Source organism: Dioscorea cayenensis, chromosome 17 (assembly GCF_009730915.1).
Source record: "Dioscorea cayenensis subsp. rotundata cultivar TDr96_F1 chromosome 17, TDr96_F1_v2_PseudoChromosome.rev07_lg8_w22 25.fasta, whole genome shotgun sequence".
NCBI classification, from domain to species: domain Eukaryota; kingdom Viridiplantae; phylum Streptophyta; class Magnoliopsida; order Dioscoreales; family Dioscoreaceae; genus Dioscorea; species Dioscorea cayenensis.
Window position 1 is genome coordinate 19,161,385 of NC_052487.1, and position 17,992 is coordinate 19,179,376.

Consider the following 17,992-nt stretch of genomic DNA (forward strand, 5'->3'; position numbering starts at 1 on the left):
TCAAAACAAAGATGAGAAGAATTTTGAAAGCTCACGAGAAATGACTTATTAAAGCCTCAACATATGGCATACAGTTTTCAGCACCAGCTATGAAATGCTATACAGAGTCTCATCAGGAAAATAAAATTTAAGTACCCAAAAATGTCACCTTTTTTGTTATTAGTACAAGATGATAACTAATAATGGGTAAGTGGCGATAAAGTAAAAAAAAACATCAATACATAAAAATAAAAGGAAATATTGAGAGCTCGCCACCAGACCCTCACAATTTTCACAGGATGGAGCAACAAATGGTACAATGTTATACCAATAATCTCAACAGAAATCCTGAGTCATCAGTGTGTAGCCCCATGAAGCAACAAAGTACAACAGCATAACATACTCATTGATCCTACAGTTGAACTTCTCGGTGAACATTTTCTATCAACATTAACAAAAGAATGAATTTGTCCTGAGATCAGCCTCTATAGATGCCTGAAGGATCGGCATTTTGAATAATCCACGGATGCTCTAGTAATTTGTGAAGCGGAAGCCGTTGAGAGGTATCTTTAACGAGCATCTGGCCATGACATGAAGCAGATGCTGAGTATAATTATTCAAATGGTGGTTTACTTCTAACAAAGAAGGGATATTCACGTTTTTTACCTGGCTAATAACATCTTTTGCAGCAGCAGAAACTATCGGTTTTGGAGGGAACTTAAGGTCAACTTTTATAATCCTACATTCCACATCAAACAATAATAAGGTCCAAACTCACATATCAACTTTCCAAAGAAAAGCACAATGTCCCTGAATATATGGCAATATATTGAAAATAATCATGGGAATTATGTGCAAAATATCAGGTTTTCCTTGATTAAAAAAAGCAAGATCATTTCCTTATTGTTGCCTAGTCTCTGTTCTTCATTATCCTCCCTCACTTTATCTTAACTTTATCTTAAAATTTTATAATATATTTTAATTAAAAAAGTATAAATATTATATATTAAAGAAAGTAAAAGAATTCTATACCTTCTGTAAGTGTCTGAATGTTCCTTTGCCTCAAATGGTGGCACTCCATAGAGAAACTCATAACACAAAACCCCCAAGCTCCAGATGTCTACACTGGCATCATGCTCAACACTTTCCACTGAAATGGGCATTCAGTTCCTCTGAGTTGCCTTTGGCTAAAATTCCAAAATAATTCAGGAATAAATGAATGTTCGCATACCCATTTCTGGTGGAAGGTAATCCAGGGTCCCACACATGGTTCGTCTGCGGTTAAATGTGTGCACAGACCATCCAAAATCAGCAATTTTGAGTTCCCCCTGAAGCAAAAAGAAGCTACATAAGCGTGAGAACTCATGCAGGATTGCAGAGAGAAAAAATAGATAAGTGGTACCTGAACGCCAATCAAAAGATTTTCAGGTTTTATATCTCTGTGTATAACATGTTTCCCATGAAGATAGATTAAAGCCCGAGCAAGGGATGCAATGTACTGAAAAAGAAAAAAAGCGAAACCACATTAACAAAGAATTAATCAAAAATAGAAAAGGCAAGCAGGTATTTTGCATATGAAATTCAGAGCCTTCAAATGAGTCCATAAGAGAGAGTCAAGTGAATTAAATTAGATAATGCTGCATATCATCACAATTGGATACTCACAGTAGCAGCCCTTCTTTCACTGAAGTAATTGCATTTCTGTAGTTCCTTATAAAGTTCACCTTTCGCAGCATATTCTAGTATTAGATAAACTCTAGTCTGCAATACAATTTGAAGACAATGCTGTTAGGCCACCATGACATGTTCATCTTGGTAACAAGAAGATTTGAGTTACAAAAATTGAACCTGATCATAGAAGTAACCGTACAAACGCAATATGTTTGGGTGCCTTAAATGTGACTGGATCTCAACCTCACGCCGTAGCTGGTGTTCTACTTGTGATTGCTTCAATTGGCTCTTGAAAAGAACCTTCAAGGCCACAATATGATTGCTCTGTGTTCAACCAATAGCTCATAATAAGGCACATGGATAATCAGCAATGAAATGGAAATTAAATAAAGTTCTTGACACTACATAAGGCCACACAAATAGTGAGCCAGTAAAAACAAAATAGTTCATATAGAAATTTTATCATAACAGTGGTTCTCATATATAATTTAACTTAAATTAGATCAATTGAATAAAGAAACATGGAAGATGATGATGATGATGGATACCTTCTTTTCTCTGGCCAAATAGACATGGCCAAATTTTCCTCTTCCCAGAGGCTTTCCTATGTCAAAATCACTGAGAGTCCAGCGCTTCTCCATTGTAGGAACCTTTGAAGGTGACTGATAAGAGTTAGACAAAAATATACATACACATATTAGCCCTCCATATCGAGTTTTTCTAAGATAAGAATATGAACATTGGAATAGTTAAAATTATTTATATACATGTAATCGTCCATTAACAGCAGCTGGGACAAGCAAAGAAGACAAACAAACAACAAAACTTGAACGAACTCTCTTTCCAAAATGAAGAAACTTGCGAAATAAATATATAAATAATAAAAGAGGAAAAAAATCAAATCTTTTTTGCAGAAGAACATGAAATCAAACCATAAATAAGAACAAGGCTAACCTCAAAAAATAAAAACCAAAAAAATGTACTATAATTTCGCTTAAAAATTCCCAGCATTTCTAACATTGAATCCTAAATAGCTCTATATTTCATACTGATTCCAAAAAAGAAGCAAGAATCGAATGCTTTGAAAATATTACACCAAAAAAAAAAAAAACCTGGATTCAAGACTGACAAAAGTAAACATTCTCAATCAAAACCAAATACTCATCATTCAAACATCCGTCAAGAAAAAAACAACAAAAAGAAAAGGAAACCTGAAAAACTAGAACGAAAAATGGGCCCAAAACCCTAAAACGCAAATCACATTGTTCACAAAAGAACAACGAAATCGACAACCAAACAAAACCAGCCCTAAAACAAAGATCAAGAAAAGCATAGAAGAACGCGATCTTTCAACAACGATACCTTCTCTTCTTGCGGGACCTCGGCGGCGATCGCCATGAGAGAGAGAGAAACGAAGGGTTTCAGTGATTTAGAGAAGGAACAGAGAGGCCCAACGGTCGGGATCGTGGATGAAGACGGGGAGAGACGAGTTCGTCGATGTTTAAGCAAAAGGGAGAGAGGTTTTCAACGGTCGGATTTCTTGATGGGGTCCACGTGGCACATGCGTCACGGGTCGGACTTATTAATGCAAGAATTGCAAGAATTTTGAATCTTGAGGACAAGCGCCAAGTTTAAGTTTTATTATTATCATTTAATTCAATTTTATGATAATTAATAATTTGAGAGAAAATGTTATAAGGAGTAATATTAAAAAATAATAATAATAAATAATTTATATTGGTCCAGGTTATTAGATCGACAGGCCAATTTGATTGAATGTTATAAAATATTATTTTTAAAAAATATTTGAAATTTTATTTAAAATAAATAAATAAACCACTTTATTAAAAGAAAAATGAGTGCAATAAAAACCATGTTCAAAGGTAATAAAAAAATAACATAATGCACTATATATAAAAAAAAAAAATAGGGCACACAAAACCATCAAAAATTAATAAATAACCAACTATTAGTATCAAATCCTTTATGTAAAATTTTAGTGTTGTTGAGCTTACGAGTGCACTCTACATCTATATCCGTTCTTGACTTAAAGTTTAAATGTAAATATTTATCGTCTAATGTCAAAAAATAATAATAATAATAATAATAATAATAATAATAATAACTATACAGTAGAAAAAAGGCGAAGAAGCAAAACAAAGCTTGTTAAAAATGACCACCAAAACAGATCAACAATCCATGACTCTATCAGACATGAGTCAGGGATGTTTGATCATTTTCACAATGAGAGAAGAGCTCCCACAAACGCTTGAAGAGATGCACATGTAGCCAAAGATCCGTTGAAATAACTCAAAAATAAAATAAATAAAATAAAATAGCATTATTGAGATAATGTATCAGGAGGAGTACTACACAAATCTCTTAAAGGGTGTTCCTACTCTAGAGAATGGCTTTATTTAGCTGCTAAGCTGGAGTTTGAGGCCTTAAGTATCAATCTGCAAAGCTCCTCAGGGGCTGAGAAGAAAGGACTGTGATCTGTGTTTATAGTCATAACTTCACTTGGTGGCCACTTTCTGATCATGCCATCTTGCTGCTCTGGCTTCACCATTCTATCATTCATAGTCTTTATATATACTCGCCGCACTCTTTCAACATCTCCGCCTGAGAACTTTGCTGTTTTGAAGGCTATTTTTGAGCTTGGACGCAACAGCATTGAAGCAAGTATTGAATCCTGCAATAGACAATGCCATGAAGTTCAAAGAAAAGTCTAATTATTTTACTTTATGTTTTGTCAATACTAAGTTGAAAGAAAATAGCATTTCCTCTGTTTAACATTAATATCAATCCAAATACACACATAAAGCAATACTAAGCTGATGAATATTGCTATGAGTTTTCTACAACACTTGGAACTAACTTACAGAAATGTAGTTTATGATGATGCTTATGTGCAAATTTAAGGCTTTTCCAATATTTAACATCACTGTCCAAACATGCAGTTACAAGCAATACTGATGAATATTGTCAGGAGCTTTCTAATTACCACATGCTGACAATAACTTCAAAAGATAATTAGAATTTCTTCTGTTTAACATCAATTCAATCAACCAAGTAAAAGCACTATAAAGTGATGAAGATTGTTTTGAGTTTTCCACAATGTGTGTAAAGAAAATTAAAGGCTTTTTCAATATTTAACATCAATATCCAAAGACACAATTAAAAGTAAGGCTGATGGACATTGTTAGGAGTTTTCAGGTTACTACATCCAGGCACTAACTTCAAAAGATAATTAGCATTTCCTGTGCTCAACATCAATTCAAACACACTTGCAGAAGCAACAGTGAAGTGCTGAGTATTGCTATGAGTTTTCTGTAATGGTTGTAACACAAACTCTAATTAGACTTCCTACTACCAAACTCAAAAACAGTAATAGACAAATGAACACCGCTAAGTGATTTCTGTAAAACTTAAAAATTGATAACAAAAATATATAGTTTGTAGTAACCTCTTCTGGGCTCATCTGATATAAGATTTTCCGTTGGAACTCTTTCTTCAAATACACAGTTGTTGGTGGATCATCAGGGCCCCTGCCGTAATTGTACTCGCATATATCTCCATATTCAGATAAATCTGCAACCACCTGTTGAAAAATGGTGAACAAAATTGAGCACATAAATAGAAGAATTTGAACTAATGGTAATTATAGATACCTGATCACATTAAAACCCACATAACTAAATTCATCCAATTGCATTTCTCTACTTATAATTATGCATTAGCATTGGAGAGACTAAATACAAAAGAGTTCAGATACCCAAAACTAGTGTATTTTAGCTGTTTCCAGTTTATATACTCCCAAACCTTTTCGAATTAAGCAAAGCTTGTTGTGAATTTCAATACTAGATCTGTTGACTGGCTCTAAACAAATGAATACTTCAACTATACGTGTGCCAATATGAAATTCTTTAATAGCAATACTTGCACTTCAATGGAAACTTAATTTCTAAAGAATAATAATTCAGAATATTATTCAATCTATGAAATGAAGGGAATTTATAAGATTGGAAAGAAAGCTCAATAGAGAATTAAAAAAAAGGAGTTAATTTGGAAGTTGAGAGGATTCACATCACGGGCGTCCTGCTCAGTGAGGATCCCAAATGGAAGCATTGTGGCAGCAACGAAAATGGCAAGAGAGATCTTGTCCCCAAATTCATGCAAAGCCTGAGTCAAACTCAGCCCTCCAGAACTATGCCCGACCAAAACCACCTGAAATTGAAACCACTAGCAATCAAAATCTCAATCTCCAGTGAATAGATTCATGAATGGTTGAAAGAGATGGATTGTAGATTGAATACCTTGTGATTGGGAGGCAAGGAGGAGAGGAAATGGGAGAGGGGTTGGTTGTAGTCATTGAAGGAGAGGAGAGAGTTGGGGTCAGAGGGATCAATACCAGCGCCAGCGAGGTCCAAGCAGGAGACTTTGTGGCCGGAGCTCTGAAGGTGATAGCGGAGCTTGTACCAGCACCATGCGCCATGGCCAGCGCCATGAACAAGAACGAAGTGTTGCTTCTGAATCACTTGTGCCATTTCCATGTGTCTCTGGAAATGGAGCAATGAAACACTGTGGCTTGGACTTGTAAGGGGGGATTGGATGGTCTCAATCAAAAGCTTGTAATGAACGCAACAAGATGAAGATTGCTGACGTCATTATTGGATTTATGAATTATATAATAATAACTAGATGAATTAATTTGAAAAAAATAAAATGCTAAACACTCCTTTTACGGAATGAATTAAATAGTTTATATTAAATAAAAAAAAATAACGTATTTATGAATGTCATTTGAAATTCTAATTATAAAACTTGTTGGCTTATTGCCACGGGTTGTTTATATCATGTTTGTGTAAAAAACAAATTTAAATATCAGTTTATATAAAGTAAAAATATACATATGTTGAATATTAACTCCATATTTATATATTTTTTTCACATTGACATTTATATTAACTCCATATTTTTACATGCAAAATAAAGATTCTTTATGTTGTTATTGGATTTATGTTATGTAATAATAACTAGCTGAATTAATTTGGAAAAAATAAAATGCTAACCCTTTTTTTACTAAATAAATTAAATAATTTATATCTAATAAAAAAATAATGTATTTATAAATGTTGTTTGAAATTCAACATATAAAACTGGTTGGTTTATTGGCACCGAGTGTTTATATCATGTAAGCATAAAAAATAAATTTAAATTTCAGCTAATATAAAATTATGGTATAAAATGTGTTGAATATTAACTTTATACTTATTCATTGTTTCTCACAAGTGGCTTATATATATATATATATATATATATATATATATATATATATGTAAATCCATCTTTTGTGAGGGCGAACCATGAGACATTAGATAAAGATACATAAATTCACATAATGTTTTACATAGGTTGACTAGATTATTATAATTGATATCAATATTGAAAACGATTTATTAATTTAAATCAATATATGTTTTTTTAACGATGTGGTTAAGATATGACATGCACCATTTTTATGCCTCGATCAGTTATTGAAAGAAAGTCAAATTCTCAACACACATTTATGAGAGTCAAATATTTTACCGTTCAGACATTGCTACAATAGCATCAATATATCAACCTAAACACTAAAAATCTTTCAAAGATTAAAGTTAAAAAGTAGAATTGTTGTTACTATAGCTTTAATTCTTCTTTTTTATATAAATAGACTGCAACAGATTATAAATCCAGAAAAGACAACCCTTTTATAAGTTAGATCTAGGCTTTATTTGAGCTTCAAATTATTAATATTATTATTATTATTATTATTATTATTATTATTATAAAAAAAGGAGTTTATATTGAGCTTGAAGTAACAAGCAAAGATGAAAAACTGATACAAAAATAAAACAACAAGAATAAAAAAACCATGGTAAAGATACTTTTAATCCACAGGCAATGAATACAAGTATTATAAAAAATTATTAAAAAAAAAAGATACAACAGAGAGTGGTGGCATCTAAGGAATAATTGTTGGAAGATTATTGCTTTTACATGCCACATTGGTAACTTAATCAAAGGAGTACCTAATCCGAATTGATATTGGGCATAGTATATTGAAATTAAAAGGGTGAGGGAGTCAATGGTGTTAAGGTTAAGATTGATGATTTTTAGTGGAGTCCTCCAGATTGGATTTTTATTCTGTTTTAGTGTTGTAGATATTCACAAGAGTATTATACAATCAATTTTAATAAGAATTGAAAGAATTGGATATCAGATTATTCATTCAAGCTAGATGATCCAAAATATTGGATTGAAATTTTTTTTCCTAGTGCCACAACTGTTACCTAGGCTAAGCCTTTAACTTGACCACATATTTGTTAAAATTGTTGTAGAAAATAAATTTTAAAACCAAAAATTATTGAATCAGTGAACATTTTACACATTACTATGATAATTAAATAATTAAATACTTTTATCTTCAAATATTTAAATAATTTTTTAATAATAAAAATATGCTATTTGTATGTATCCTACATATTAATTGATATATAAAAAGATCAATTTTATATCATGTTATTACATACATTATAAACATGCATAGATTTTGTTCAAATATAAATTCTTTTAAAAAAAATCAAGTATAATATCCAAGAATGTTAGTCACTGAATATGCTCTGTAATTCTAATCAATGTACAATTTGGATATATGGAATTAGTTATCACAAGTTTTATGAAAGCAAAAATATATTTTGTTTACACTGTAATATGAAAATAATAGATATTTAATATATCAAATTTATAATTTATGACAGAAATAAAAAAAAAGTTTTATTGAAATGGTTTCTCTATCCAAAAATAAGAGAGCAAATATATATTTTAAAAACCATTGAGCACTAAACATTTTTTTAATTTTTTTATTTTAAAATAAAAAAATATACATAGCAAATAGACTATTATTTTATTTTATTTTTTTTATAAATATAATAAAAAAACTACACACAAATCGAAATTTTGAGCTGCATGCTTTTACTCAGATTGGGGATCTGTCTCTATACATGCATTCGATGAAACTCGAATTTAAGATACTTAAAAGTCTCATCCGACATCTTTTGCAATGGATCTAGTGAACGATTAGTCCCGCTAAGCTAGGAACCATTTTTTCCATTATTTTGTTTTTATAAAAGTCTACATTCAAGCATGATAAAATAACATTTATTCTACATATAATTCCAAATAAACAGTACAATAAAATATTTTAATAAAAATTGTGGAAAAATGACTTTTTTTTAAATTAGGAATTTATCCCAACCGTTAGATCTCCATCGCACGGCTAGACGACACTCTATGTATATATAACACTGACGATGAACCCTTCAACCCACTCCACTCCCTCCCACGCAATCGAAAGCGATGTCGTATGTTCCTCCGCACCTTCGAGCTGCAGCGGCTTCCCCAAATCACAAGAATGCCACTGCCAAACCCCAGCCTCAAACCCTAGACCCCGATCGCAAGATCATCTTCACCCCCAGGAACGGTGCTACCCCCGCCTCCCTTCCCATCCGGCCGCCGGCCCACCGCTGTGGCGCCCGAACCTGTGTTTCAGCCGTGGAGACCATCTGATCGTGTCCTTAGCCTCACACTTGAGCAGGTCTGTGTTTTCTTTGTTGTTGCATTTCATTGATGGATGTTATAATTTTTGTTTGATTTGAGTCATGCCCTGATGGTGCTTCTTGGAATTTTTTAGGTTTCTCTTTATCTCAGGGTTTTTTTTTTGTGTGTGTGTGTGATTTCTAGGGGTTTTCATATAAATATCTCAATGATCATTCTGAGTTTTTGTTTAATGTTCTTTTTGATAGGTTTTGGTTTTGTTCCCATTTGCTTATAGTTTTGCTTGTCATCTTTATCTTGAAATTATGGTTTTGGTTGAAAATATCTGCTGGCATTTATTTAACAGCATTAATGGGGAAAATCTTTCAAGAAACTAACAGCATTAATTATGATAAATTGCTTACCATACTTTTAGAAGTGGCAATATCCTGTGGTGGTTTGTGATTGATATGATCCTCTTTGGCAGTGGAGATAAAAATATCAAACTAGGAATGGGCACGGTTGGGGAGTCCCTCGCCAACCACTACTCCCCAACAATTCCCTCATACCAGGTGGGAAACTGGGGAGGGGAATCTTACTTCCTCTCCCCTGACTTAAAAATAAAATAAATTCATGGATTCATGATAAAAATTCAAATTAATTAAATGAAATCAAAGATGAAATTGAGAAAAAAATTTGGGGAGGGGAGAGAAAAAGACGAGGTGCAGTGATGTGATGGCAAGAGAGAAATTGAGAAAGAAAAGGTGGCAGTAATGGTAATGGCAACAGCGACAGCGAGAGAGAAGAGGTGTGGCATTGGTTTTATGGAGAAGATGGGAAGAGGCTGGATAGGTTAAGAATCTTAAGATTAGGGATTTTATTTTTGGTTTTTAAAACCCTTATAAGATTTATATTTAAAAATAAATTAAATAATTATTATCAGGGCTGGGGACTCTGCGGGGTGGGAGCTGCGCCACTGCTAGGTTCAAGTATTGTTTCTTATCTCTATGTCAAATGTATGACTTTGTCCTGTCATCCAGAGATAATGTATTTTCTGCCACATTCTTCAAATAATTTTTATTGTCTGCCAGCCTGTTAGTTGTATTATCTGATATTGAAAGCTTGAAATTGCCCTTTGCAAGATACATAGTTTGTAACTTATGTTCTGTCATTGAAGAAATGCTTTTATGTATTTCTTCATATGTATTGTTATGTGGTTCGTACATGCAATAAATTGGTAATTTTACCCATTTCGTTCTTTAAAATACTAATGAATGACATTTATTTATTTATTTATTTATTTTTTGATAATCAGATTGAAGAGGTTCGAATGCGGCTTAATGTGGATGTGACAGTTGCCGCTGATTCCCCTCCTGCCCCTTCACCTGTTGAATCTTTTACTGATATGGTATACATTAGAACGTTCAGCTCTTGCATGAAAGTCAGTTTCAGTAGCTTTTTCTTGGTTACTCTGTGAATAATATTTTAAGAAGTTCTTTAACAGTGTCTTCACTCGAGCATAATGAAGGACATTGCCCTTCATGAGTACACCAGGCCAACCCCTATCCAGGCACAAGCCATGCCAGTTGCTCTTAGTGGGAGAGATCTTTTAGGTTGTGCTGAGACTGGGAGTGGGAAAACTGCAGCCTTTTCTATTCCTATGATTCAGGTTTGGACATGCTATGCTTTATGCTTGAAGTCTTTAGCCTTATCTGTGACATAATGTAATTTCAGTTTCTTCATTTATCATACAGCATTGCTTAGCCCAACCACCAATTTGCCGTGGGAATGGACCTTTAGCATTAGTCTTGGCTCCAACAAGAGAACTTGCTCAACAAATTGAAAAGGAGGTCTGCAAGAATTTTCTGTAATACACATCCTTCAGAGTAAAAACTTGATGAATTGTGTTGGGCGAACATTTTTTATGTCCTACATTTTTTGATAGCCTTATGATGATATCTTCATAGAATATGATAGCAGAAAATGCAACAGGCTGTTAGTATTGTCTGGTGGAATTTTCGCATAGTATTCCATGATTTTTTAACAAATTTGCATTCATGCTTAGGCTCCTTAATATTTTGGTTTTGTCAGAAAATACCAGTTAACCCCATATTGGCATTAGATTGACAAGCTGCTGGTAAAGGGAATTTATTACAATATAACCAGAAGAATTTATTATTTAGGCTATGTATGATTTGCTTGTTTTACCTTATTTACTTGTTAATAAGTAGCTATACATTCAATAACTGTCTTAATGTGAAGTAATATTAAACCTCCTCCAACAACATGCTAAAAATAAAATAGAGTGTTAACAAATTCTAAGTACTTTATTATCCTATCTTAGCTACTGAATTATATAAAAAAGCATTTGTACTGTTAGTATTGTCTGATGGAATTTTTGCATAGTATTCCATGATTTTTTAACAAATTTGCATTCATGCTTAGGCCCCTTAATATTTTGGTTGTCAGAAAATACCAGTTAACCCCATATTGGCTTTAGATTGACAAGCTGCTAGTAAAGGGAATTTATTACAACATAATTAGAAGAATTTATTATTTAGGCTATGTATGGTTTGCTTGTTTTACCTTATTGTTTACTTGTTAATAGGTAGCAATACATTCAATAACTGTCTTAATGTGAAGTAATATTAAACTTCCTCCAACAACATGTTAAAAATAAAATAGAGCGTTAACAAATTCTAAGTACTTTATTATCCTATCTTAGCTACTATCTTAGCTACTGAATTATATAAAAAAGATTTGTACATGTCATTGAATTTGGAATGCTTCTTTTCCCACATGCCTGAATGTATGATGCTATTCAAACTTTCATATAGTTAATTCATCTTATGTGCTGGCTGTCTGTGGAGTCATACATGCATGCATGCATACATACATAGTAAATATATATATATATATATATATATATATTGTTAGAATGCTACCTTTGCTATTGAATAGTATGTTATCTTTTACTTGACATTGTTTGCATGTTTTGTACTTTTTTTCCACAAACCACTGAATTCCAGGTTAAAGCTTTCAGCAAATCTTCAGAATCAATAAAAACTGTGGTGGTTGTGGGAGGAACAAATATGTCTGAGCAGGTAAACTTCTATATATATATGCCAGAGTTAGATTATTGATTTCTTTTCATTTCCTGGAGGTATCGTTTTTAAATAAGGAGAGGCCTTCCCTGGTTATTATTAGTTTGGTCTCGTGCAGGTATTGTCATGTTAGGGAGAAAACGAAAGGAAAAAAAAATGATTTAAGGCAGGCAATAGAAACAAAATAAATAAATAAACAAAAATTGTGTATTGTCTGATATGCCTAATCCTTTCCGAAGATTGACGTTCACAACAAAAGGAAGAAAAACAAGAAATAGGAAGATCTTTTTTCTCATTTTACAGAAGTGGAGAAGGGGAAGATAACTTCACAAATAAATTGCTTCATTCATTTCTTTACCAATAAAATATAGAAAATAAATTTTTTTATCGGTATGGCCTAAAGGAACTTGTGATATGATGTAATATATATTAGGTTAAATGCACAATAAGAAATGTACTCAATGTGTTTCTTTGTGGTGAATCATGCACTTCTTTTACAATACTATTATAAATTGTGGTAAGTGTGCGGGTTGTCAATCATCTGTACATTACTGCACGCTATGATTGCATATGTGACTTTTACACACAAACCCCAAGTAAACTACTAGGATGTTGTTATTGGATATGAAGAAGTACATTGAAAAATGTAAAATAGGATTGAAAAAATTGATGGCTATATTTGTGTGCTTAAATGTCTAAGGATTCTGATGATTTTGTTCCATAGGGAAGTTTTGTAATCCTATTGTCGTTAAGCTATTCATCAAAATATTTAGTCAAGAAATAATCAAAATTCTAAAAATTAATTATAATATATTAATTAAATATCAAAAACTTGATAAGCAAGGCTAAATAGAAATTAGTAGGTTATGTCTAATCTCGCTTACTGTCTAAACAGCAGTGTGTGTATTGGCTGCATATGGCAATGTATCCTCAGCTGCCTAACATGCACACCTGTGTGATATGTCGCTGTCTTGTGATTGCCACTTCAGATGCAACACCATAAATTGCATTTCAAAGCTTTACTTAAGAGCATTATAATCTGTGCTGCTGAAGTATTTATGTGGCATTTAAATATTCTTATTATCTCATCTCCTGTTGTTCTTTTGATGGTTAAGGTTACCAAGTAATTACCCTCATACATTTTCTGTTAACATTGTAGTTCTCTAATTGCTCATGATGCAGAAATATGAGCTACGGGCAGGAGTACATATTGTGGTTGCCACACCTGGAAGATTTATTGATCACTTACAGCAAGGAAATACATCTCTTTCGAGGATATCTTTTGTTGTTCTAGATGAGGCTGACCGGATGCTGGACATGGGTTTTGAACCTCAGATCAGAGAAGTAATGATGATGTGTCAATGCATATATTTATATATATATATATATATGCATTCTGTTTTCTCTGTTTGATTAACATGATGTTAACCTGTAAATTGTTAGAGATGTTATCCTTGCCCTCTTCCACCCTCTAGATGAAAGTCAATAGTCTTTTCTCCCAATTTCAAGCTTACTAGATTTGCTTGCTTCTTTATGAGGAGAAAGCCATTTTATGATTTAAACTTGATCAAATGACAGGTTCCTGCTTATAGCTTCATCAACTGTTATTATCTTCTTTGAGAATTTCCTGTTTTTATATTTCCAAAATTGATCTGATGTTATCAACACCATTCTTGAATTCCCTAATAGGGTTTTGCAATATATTGCTCACACCTATTACTTAAACAAATTTCAATATTATGAAACTCTTATATTACTTACCAGAAACTTCAGTGGTTTTTACCACAAGTTGGCATATGTTTTACAGATTTATGCTCTATAAATGAAGTATCTTTCTTCATTTATCTTTGCAGGTGATGCAAAATCTTCCCAGGAAGCACCAGACTTTGCTTTTCAGTGCAACTATGCCAGTGGAGATTGAAACACTAGCTCAAGTAAATTTATTAATATCTCTTTACTTTTTTGTTTATTGTCATCGTGTGAATGGTCATTCTCATAACTTAAAATTAAGGTTTTTTTTTTTAATTTTTCAATAATCTAGTCTTCTTTTTTGTGCTTCATAAATGAATATCCTAAGACATTTTTTGTTTCTTTTAAAGATCAAATGTTTATTTACAAATTTATTAACTCGATTGAAGGCCATCAGATTATAGAATTTATAGTATCTTGACATTGCAGCATTGAAAAAAGTTTCTTAATTTTTCATTCCACAAATGTATTGATGCTGATGTCTAATTAGAATATGGTATTGCTCTCCTATGCCAGATTGCAATTGATTATTTTCTATGGTATACTGGTAAGCATGGTTAAATGTATCATTTTCATTGGTCATTTAATGTGATTTCTAGGAATACCTGCACATCCCGGTGCAGATTAAGGTTGGAAAAGTAAGCAGTCCAACAGCAAATGTTGCTCAAACCTTGGAGAAGGTTACTGATGGTGAAAAGGTTAGCTTGCTATATTGCTAACATTTTCAGTGTTAATAGATGAATGTTATTGTATAGCCTTGCCTTTGATGCCAGTGTATGTCTTGTTTTCAGTTGTATAGCGGAATGTCTGCACAGGTTGCTGCTTTATAATTTGTTTCTGGTGAAATATAACAGAGTGATTATATCTGAGATTTTCATGCACATAGTGAACGCTTATGAGCTAGATTTACTCCCTTCATGATGATATTGATTATGTTCTATTTTGAATCCCTTACTTTCGTATGAAAAGCTGCAAACTCCCCATACCAATGCCCCCCCTCTTTCCCTTTCCCTTTTTTATAATGTTCTTACATGATGCTGGAAGACATCACCATCTGTAGAAGGTACCTACGGTCATGATTTTTTTTTTTTTGCTAAAGGTACGGTCATGATTTATTTGCTATACTTTTGAGTTAAAGAAAGTACCTACCTTGGGATACTCTTGTGCTCTTATTTGTTAGCAAACTATCACCCCTGACAAGTCAGTGATTCCCTGGTGTTATTTGCTTCATTTGCTTTGTGATTATTCTTGTTTGAATTTGAACTCCTTTTTTTTTTTCTTTCCATTTTTTAGAATTAAACCAGTCTGGATCTAAAATAAATTCTCAAATTATTTTTTAGTACTTGGGAAGTTTACTCCAAAAAAGTACGGATAAGTTTCTCAGAGTATTCTTTTCATAGAATTCTACATTTAAAACAATTACAATTTGCACATGTACATTATAGCTACAACTATATTTTCCATTAAAAAAAAAAATCTTTTAGTATCTAATGTCTGTTGCCTATGTAGATTGATAGACTTCTCTCATTGCTTGTGGAGGATGCATCTCATGCTGAAAATTCCGGTTACTACCAACCCCTTACAGTAGTTTTTGTTGAGAGAAAGGTATTAGTATGCTTCAGTTCCTTCTTCATTAGATATTTCATAGTGTGCTCATTGGAAGGACTATGTGACTGGATTGTGTCTTTTTCTTTTTGTTTGCTGTCTCCTATGCCAGACGAGATGCGATGAAGTTGCAGATGCATTAGTTGCACAGGGTTTGCATGCGGTTGCACTCCATGGTGGTCGCAATCAAAGTGAACGAGAAGCAGCTCTTAATAATTTTAGGAAAGGCACTACCAATATCCTGGTATCAGTGCATACTCTTTTCCTCATTTCTTGTATGTTCATATACTTGAGTATAATTCCATGGGCATATTCATTGTACTTTATTTAAATTATAATAGATCTGATGTGTTATACGTCATTTAGGTTGCAACTGATGTTGCATCTCGTGGTCTAGATGTCACTGGAGTTGCTCATGTTATTAATCTTGATCTTCCAAAGGTATATAACCATGTGAACTCAAAATATTTGCCATATTTATTACAATTATACCATTTATTAGTCACACTGAAGCTGAAGGATGCTCTTTTCCATTTCAACTTTCATGAAATAAGTTCACAGGGTGTCACAGCTGTGCAATTTGACCTGATATGCTCAATTTAAACAGACTATGGAAGACTATGTTCATCGCATTGGGAGGACAGGCCGTGCAGGTTCCGTAGGTCAAGCTACATCCTTCTACACTGATCGCGACATGGTAATTATTGTACTTTTTAGAATGATCATAACATAAGAACCACTCAAATTTTCTGAATATAAAAATATTAATTTTGCAGTTCTTAGTGGCCCAAATAAGGAAAGCCATTTCAGATGTGGAATCTGGTAACACCATTGCATTTGCTTCTGGGAAGGTATGCCATGTCCTCGTAGAAGTTTATGATAGAAATTGCATGATCTACTTGTTCCTCTGAATCTGAAACCACTCTTAATATTGAAACCTATTCTTGTAGAGAAGATTGTTCTGGTATGTTCAATCATTATGATCACCATTAGATTGTAAATTATTTTTCCTCCTAATGTATTCCAGTATTTTGAGTCATTCCGACCACCATTTCATCTGTTTGCTGTACTCTTCAAATTACCCAGGCTGCCAGGAAGAAGGAGAGGGAAGCTGTTGCTGCTCAGCGTGAAGCAAGACTAACATTGTCAAACATCACGCTAAATGGTCCAGCACTGATAAATGTGGATGAGAAATATCGATACATGCTCACTCCCACGACAACCAAACAGGAGGGTGTTGCAGATGATGCCTGGGATGATTAACAGGCAATTCCCACTCTCTACACACTTGGCACAAACTACAGCATTGTGCCTGACTTTACAGACTTATAATCGCCACAACTCGGAATGACAAGTAAGTTCCTCAGCATTGTATGCTTGTCTCTGGTTTACCTGTATTCTCAGCTTCTTGGATTTCAATATTGTTGTGCTGCAGTGTTGATGGTGGAGACAAATGAAGTTGGATCAATGTGAATCATGCACTGTTTGTATTTTTAAGCTTGAAGCGCTCGTGTGGTGTGGAAGCTTGTCTCATCCTTGTAAATTTTTTTTTCACGTTGTTTGTGTTTTTTTACTCTTTTTGGTTCCCTGCGCTTATGGAGTTTTAAGTTTGAGTGCTGTAGTGTAGTGTGGGTGCATTAACATTTGTGACGAAATGGTTTCGCCTGACGATGTTATAGCGTTGTTTTCTCTACTGCTACCACTATCCAATGTCTAGGTGCTTACGCCTAAGCTGATAGTTAGGAGTAGTAGGAATATTTACGTCTTCAAACTTATAAAGACACAAATTAATTCATATGATTTTAGAGTGTCCTTTCAAATTAAGGGTAATTTTAGATTATGAGATTATTGTCTATAGTGGGTGGGAAATCAGCATATTTATTTTGTTTGGTTTTTTTCTCTTTTGTTGGTTTGCCCTTTTTGTCCATTCTTTTATTTATTTATTTATTTATTTTTTTAACTCCAAATTTATATTTATTTTCTCTATTATGTATCTATATATATATATATGCATATCCCTTTAGCTCCAGTTCTCATATTGCTCCTGTAGTCTTTAATTAAATTACCATTGTTCCTCTAACTCCCTTTTTTTTGTTTTAATATAAATTAACTCCATTTTGAGTTCCTACGAGAAAGCCTTATCATGATAATACTGTAAAATATACTGCCTATTATTATAAAAGAATAAAAAATAAAATTTTCCTTAATATAAAAATATATTTTTTGATGTATATATATATATAATAGTAAACTGGCTTTATAATCTATCATCTACGGTTAACCAAATTCATATTTATTTTTCTCCGGAG

At 33.0% G+C, this 17,992-nt stretch overlaps 3 protein-coding genes across 3 annotated transcripts; 1 reads left to right on the plus strand and 2 right to left on the minus strand.

The window, feature by feature from the left end:
- Window positions 1–21: 21 nt before the first annotated feature.
- Window positions 22–3,134, minus strand: LOC120280850 (serine/threonine-protein kinase Aurora-2). Its single transcript, XM_039287806.1, has 9 exons — window positions 3,013–3,134; window positions 2,199–2,312; window positions 1,828–1,974; window positions 1,645–1,740; window positions 1,382–1,477; window positions 1,211–1,307; window positions 1,012–1,129; window positions 646–718; window positions 22–559 (listed from the first exon to the last, which is right to left on the minus strand). Exons 1-9 carry the CDS (start codon window positions 3,046–3,048, stop codon window positions 458–460), a joined length of 879 nt encoding a protein of 292 aa, XP_039143740.1. The 5' UTR covers window positions 3,049–3,134; the 3' UTR covers window positions 22–457.
- Window positions 3,135–3,936: 802 nt separating this feature from the next.
- LOC120280851 (methylesterase 17-like) lies at window positions 3,937–6,245 on the minus strand. Its single transcript, XM_039287807.1, has 4 exons — window positions 5,967–6,245; window positions 5,737–5,877; window positions 5,117–5,251; window positions 3,937–4,342 (listed from the first exon to the last, which is right to left on the minus strand). Exons 1-4 carry the CDS (start codon window positions 6,201–6,203, stop codon window positions 4,064–4,066), a joined length of 792 nt encoding a protein of 263 aa, XP_039143741.1. The 5' UTR covers window positions 6,204–6,245; the 3' UTR covers window positions 3,937–4,063.
- Window positions 6,246–9,002: 2,757 nt separating this feature from the next.
- LOC120281215 (DEAD-box ATP-dependent RNA helicase 52A-like) lies at window positions 9,003–17,480 on the plus strand. Its single transcript, XM_039288093.1, has 16 exons — window positions 9,003–9,053; window positions 9,137–9,286; window positions 10,541–10,633; window positions 10,730–10,894; window positions 10,980–11,075; window positions 12,255–12,329; window positions 13,512–13,673; window positions 14,183–14,263; window positions 14,678–14,776; window positions 15,588–15,683; window positions 15,796–15,927; window positions 16,050–16,124; window positions 16,291–16,380; window positions 16,460–16,534; window positions 16,770–17,037; window positions 17,119–17,480. The coding sequence occupies exons 1-15, from the start codon at window positions 9,003–9,005 to the stop codon at window positions 16,944–16,946; spliced, it is 1,617 nt and encodes a 538-aa protein (XP_039144027.1). The 3' UTR covers window positions 16,947–17,037; window positions 17,119–17,480.
- Window positions 17,481–17,992: the final 512 nt, after the last annotated feature.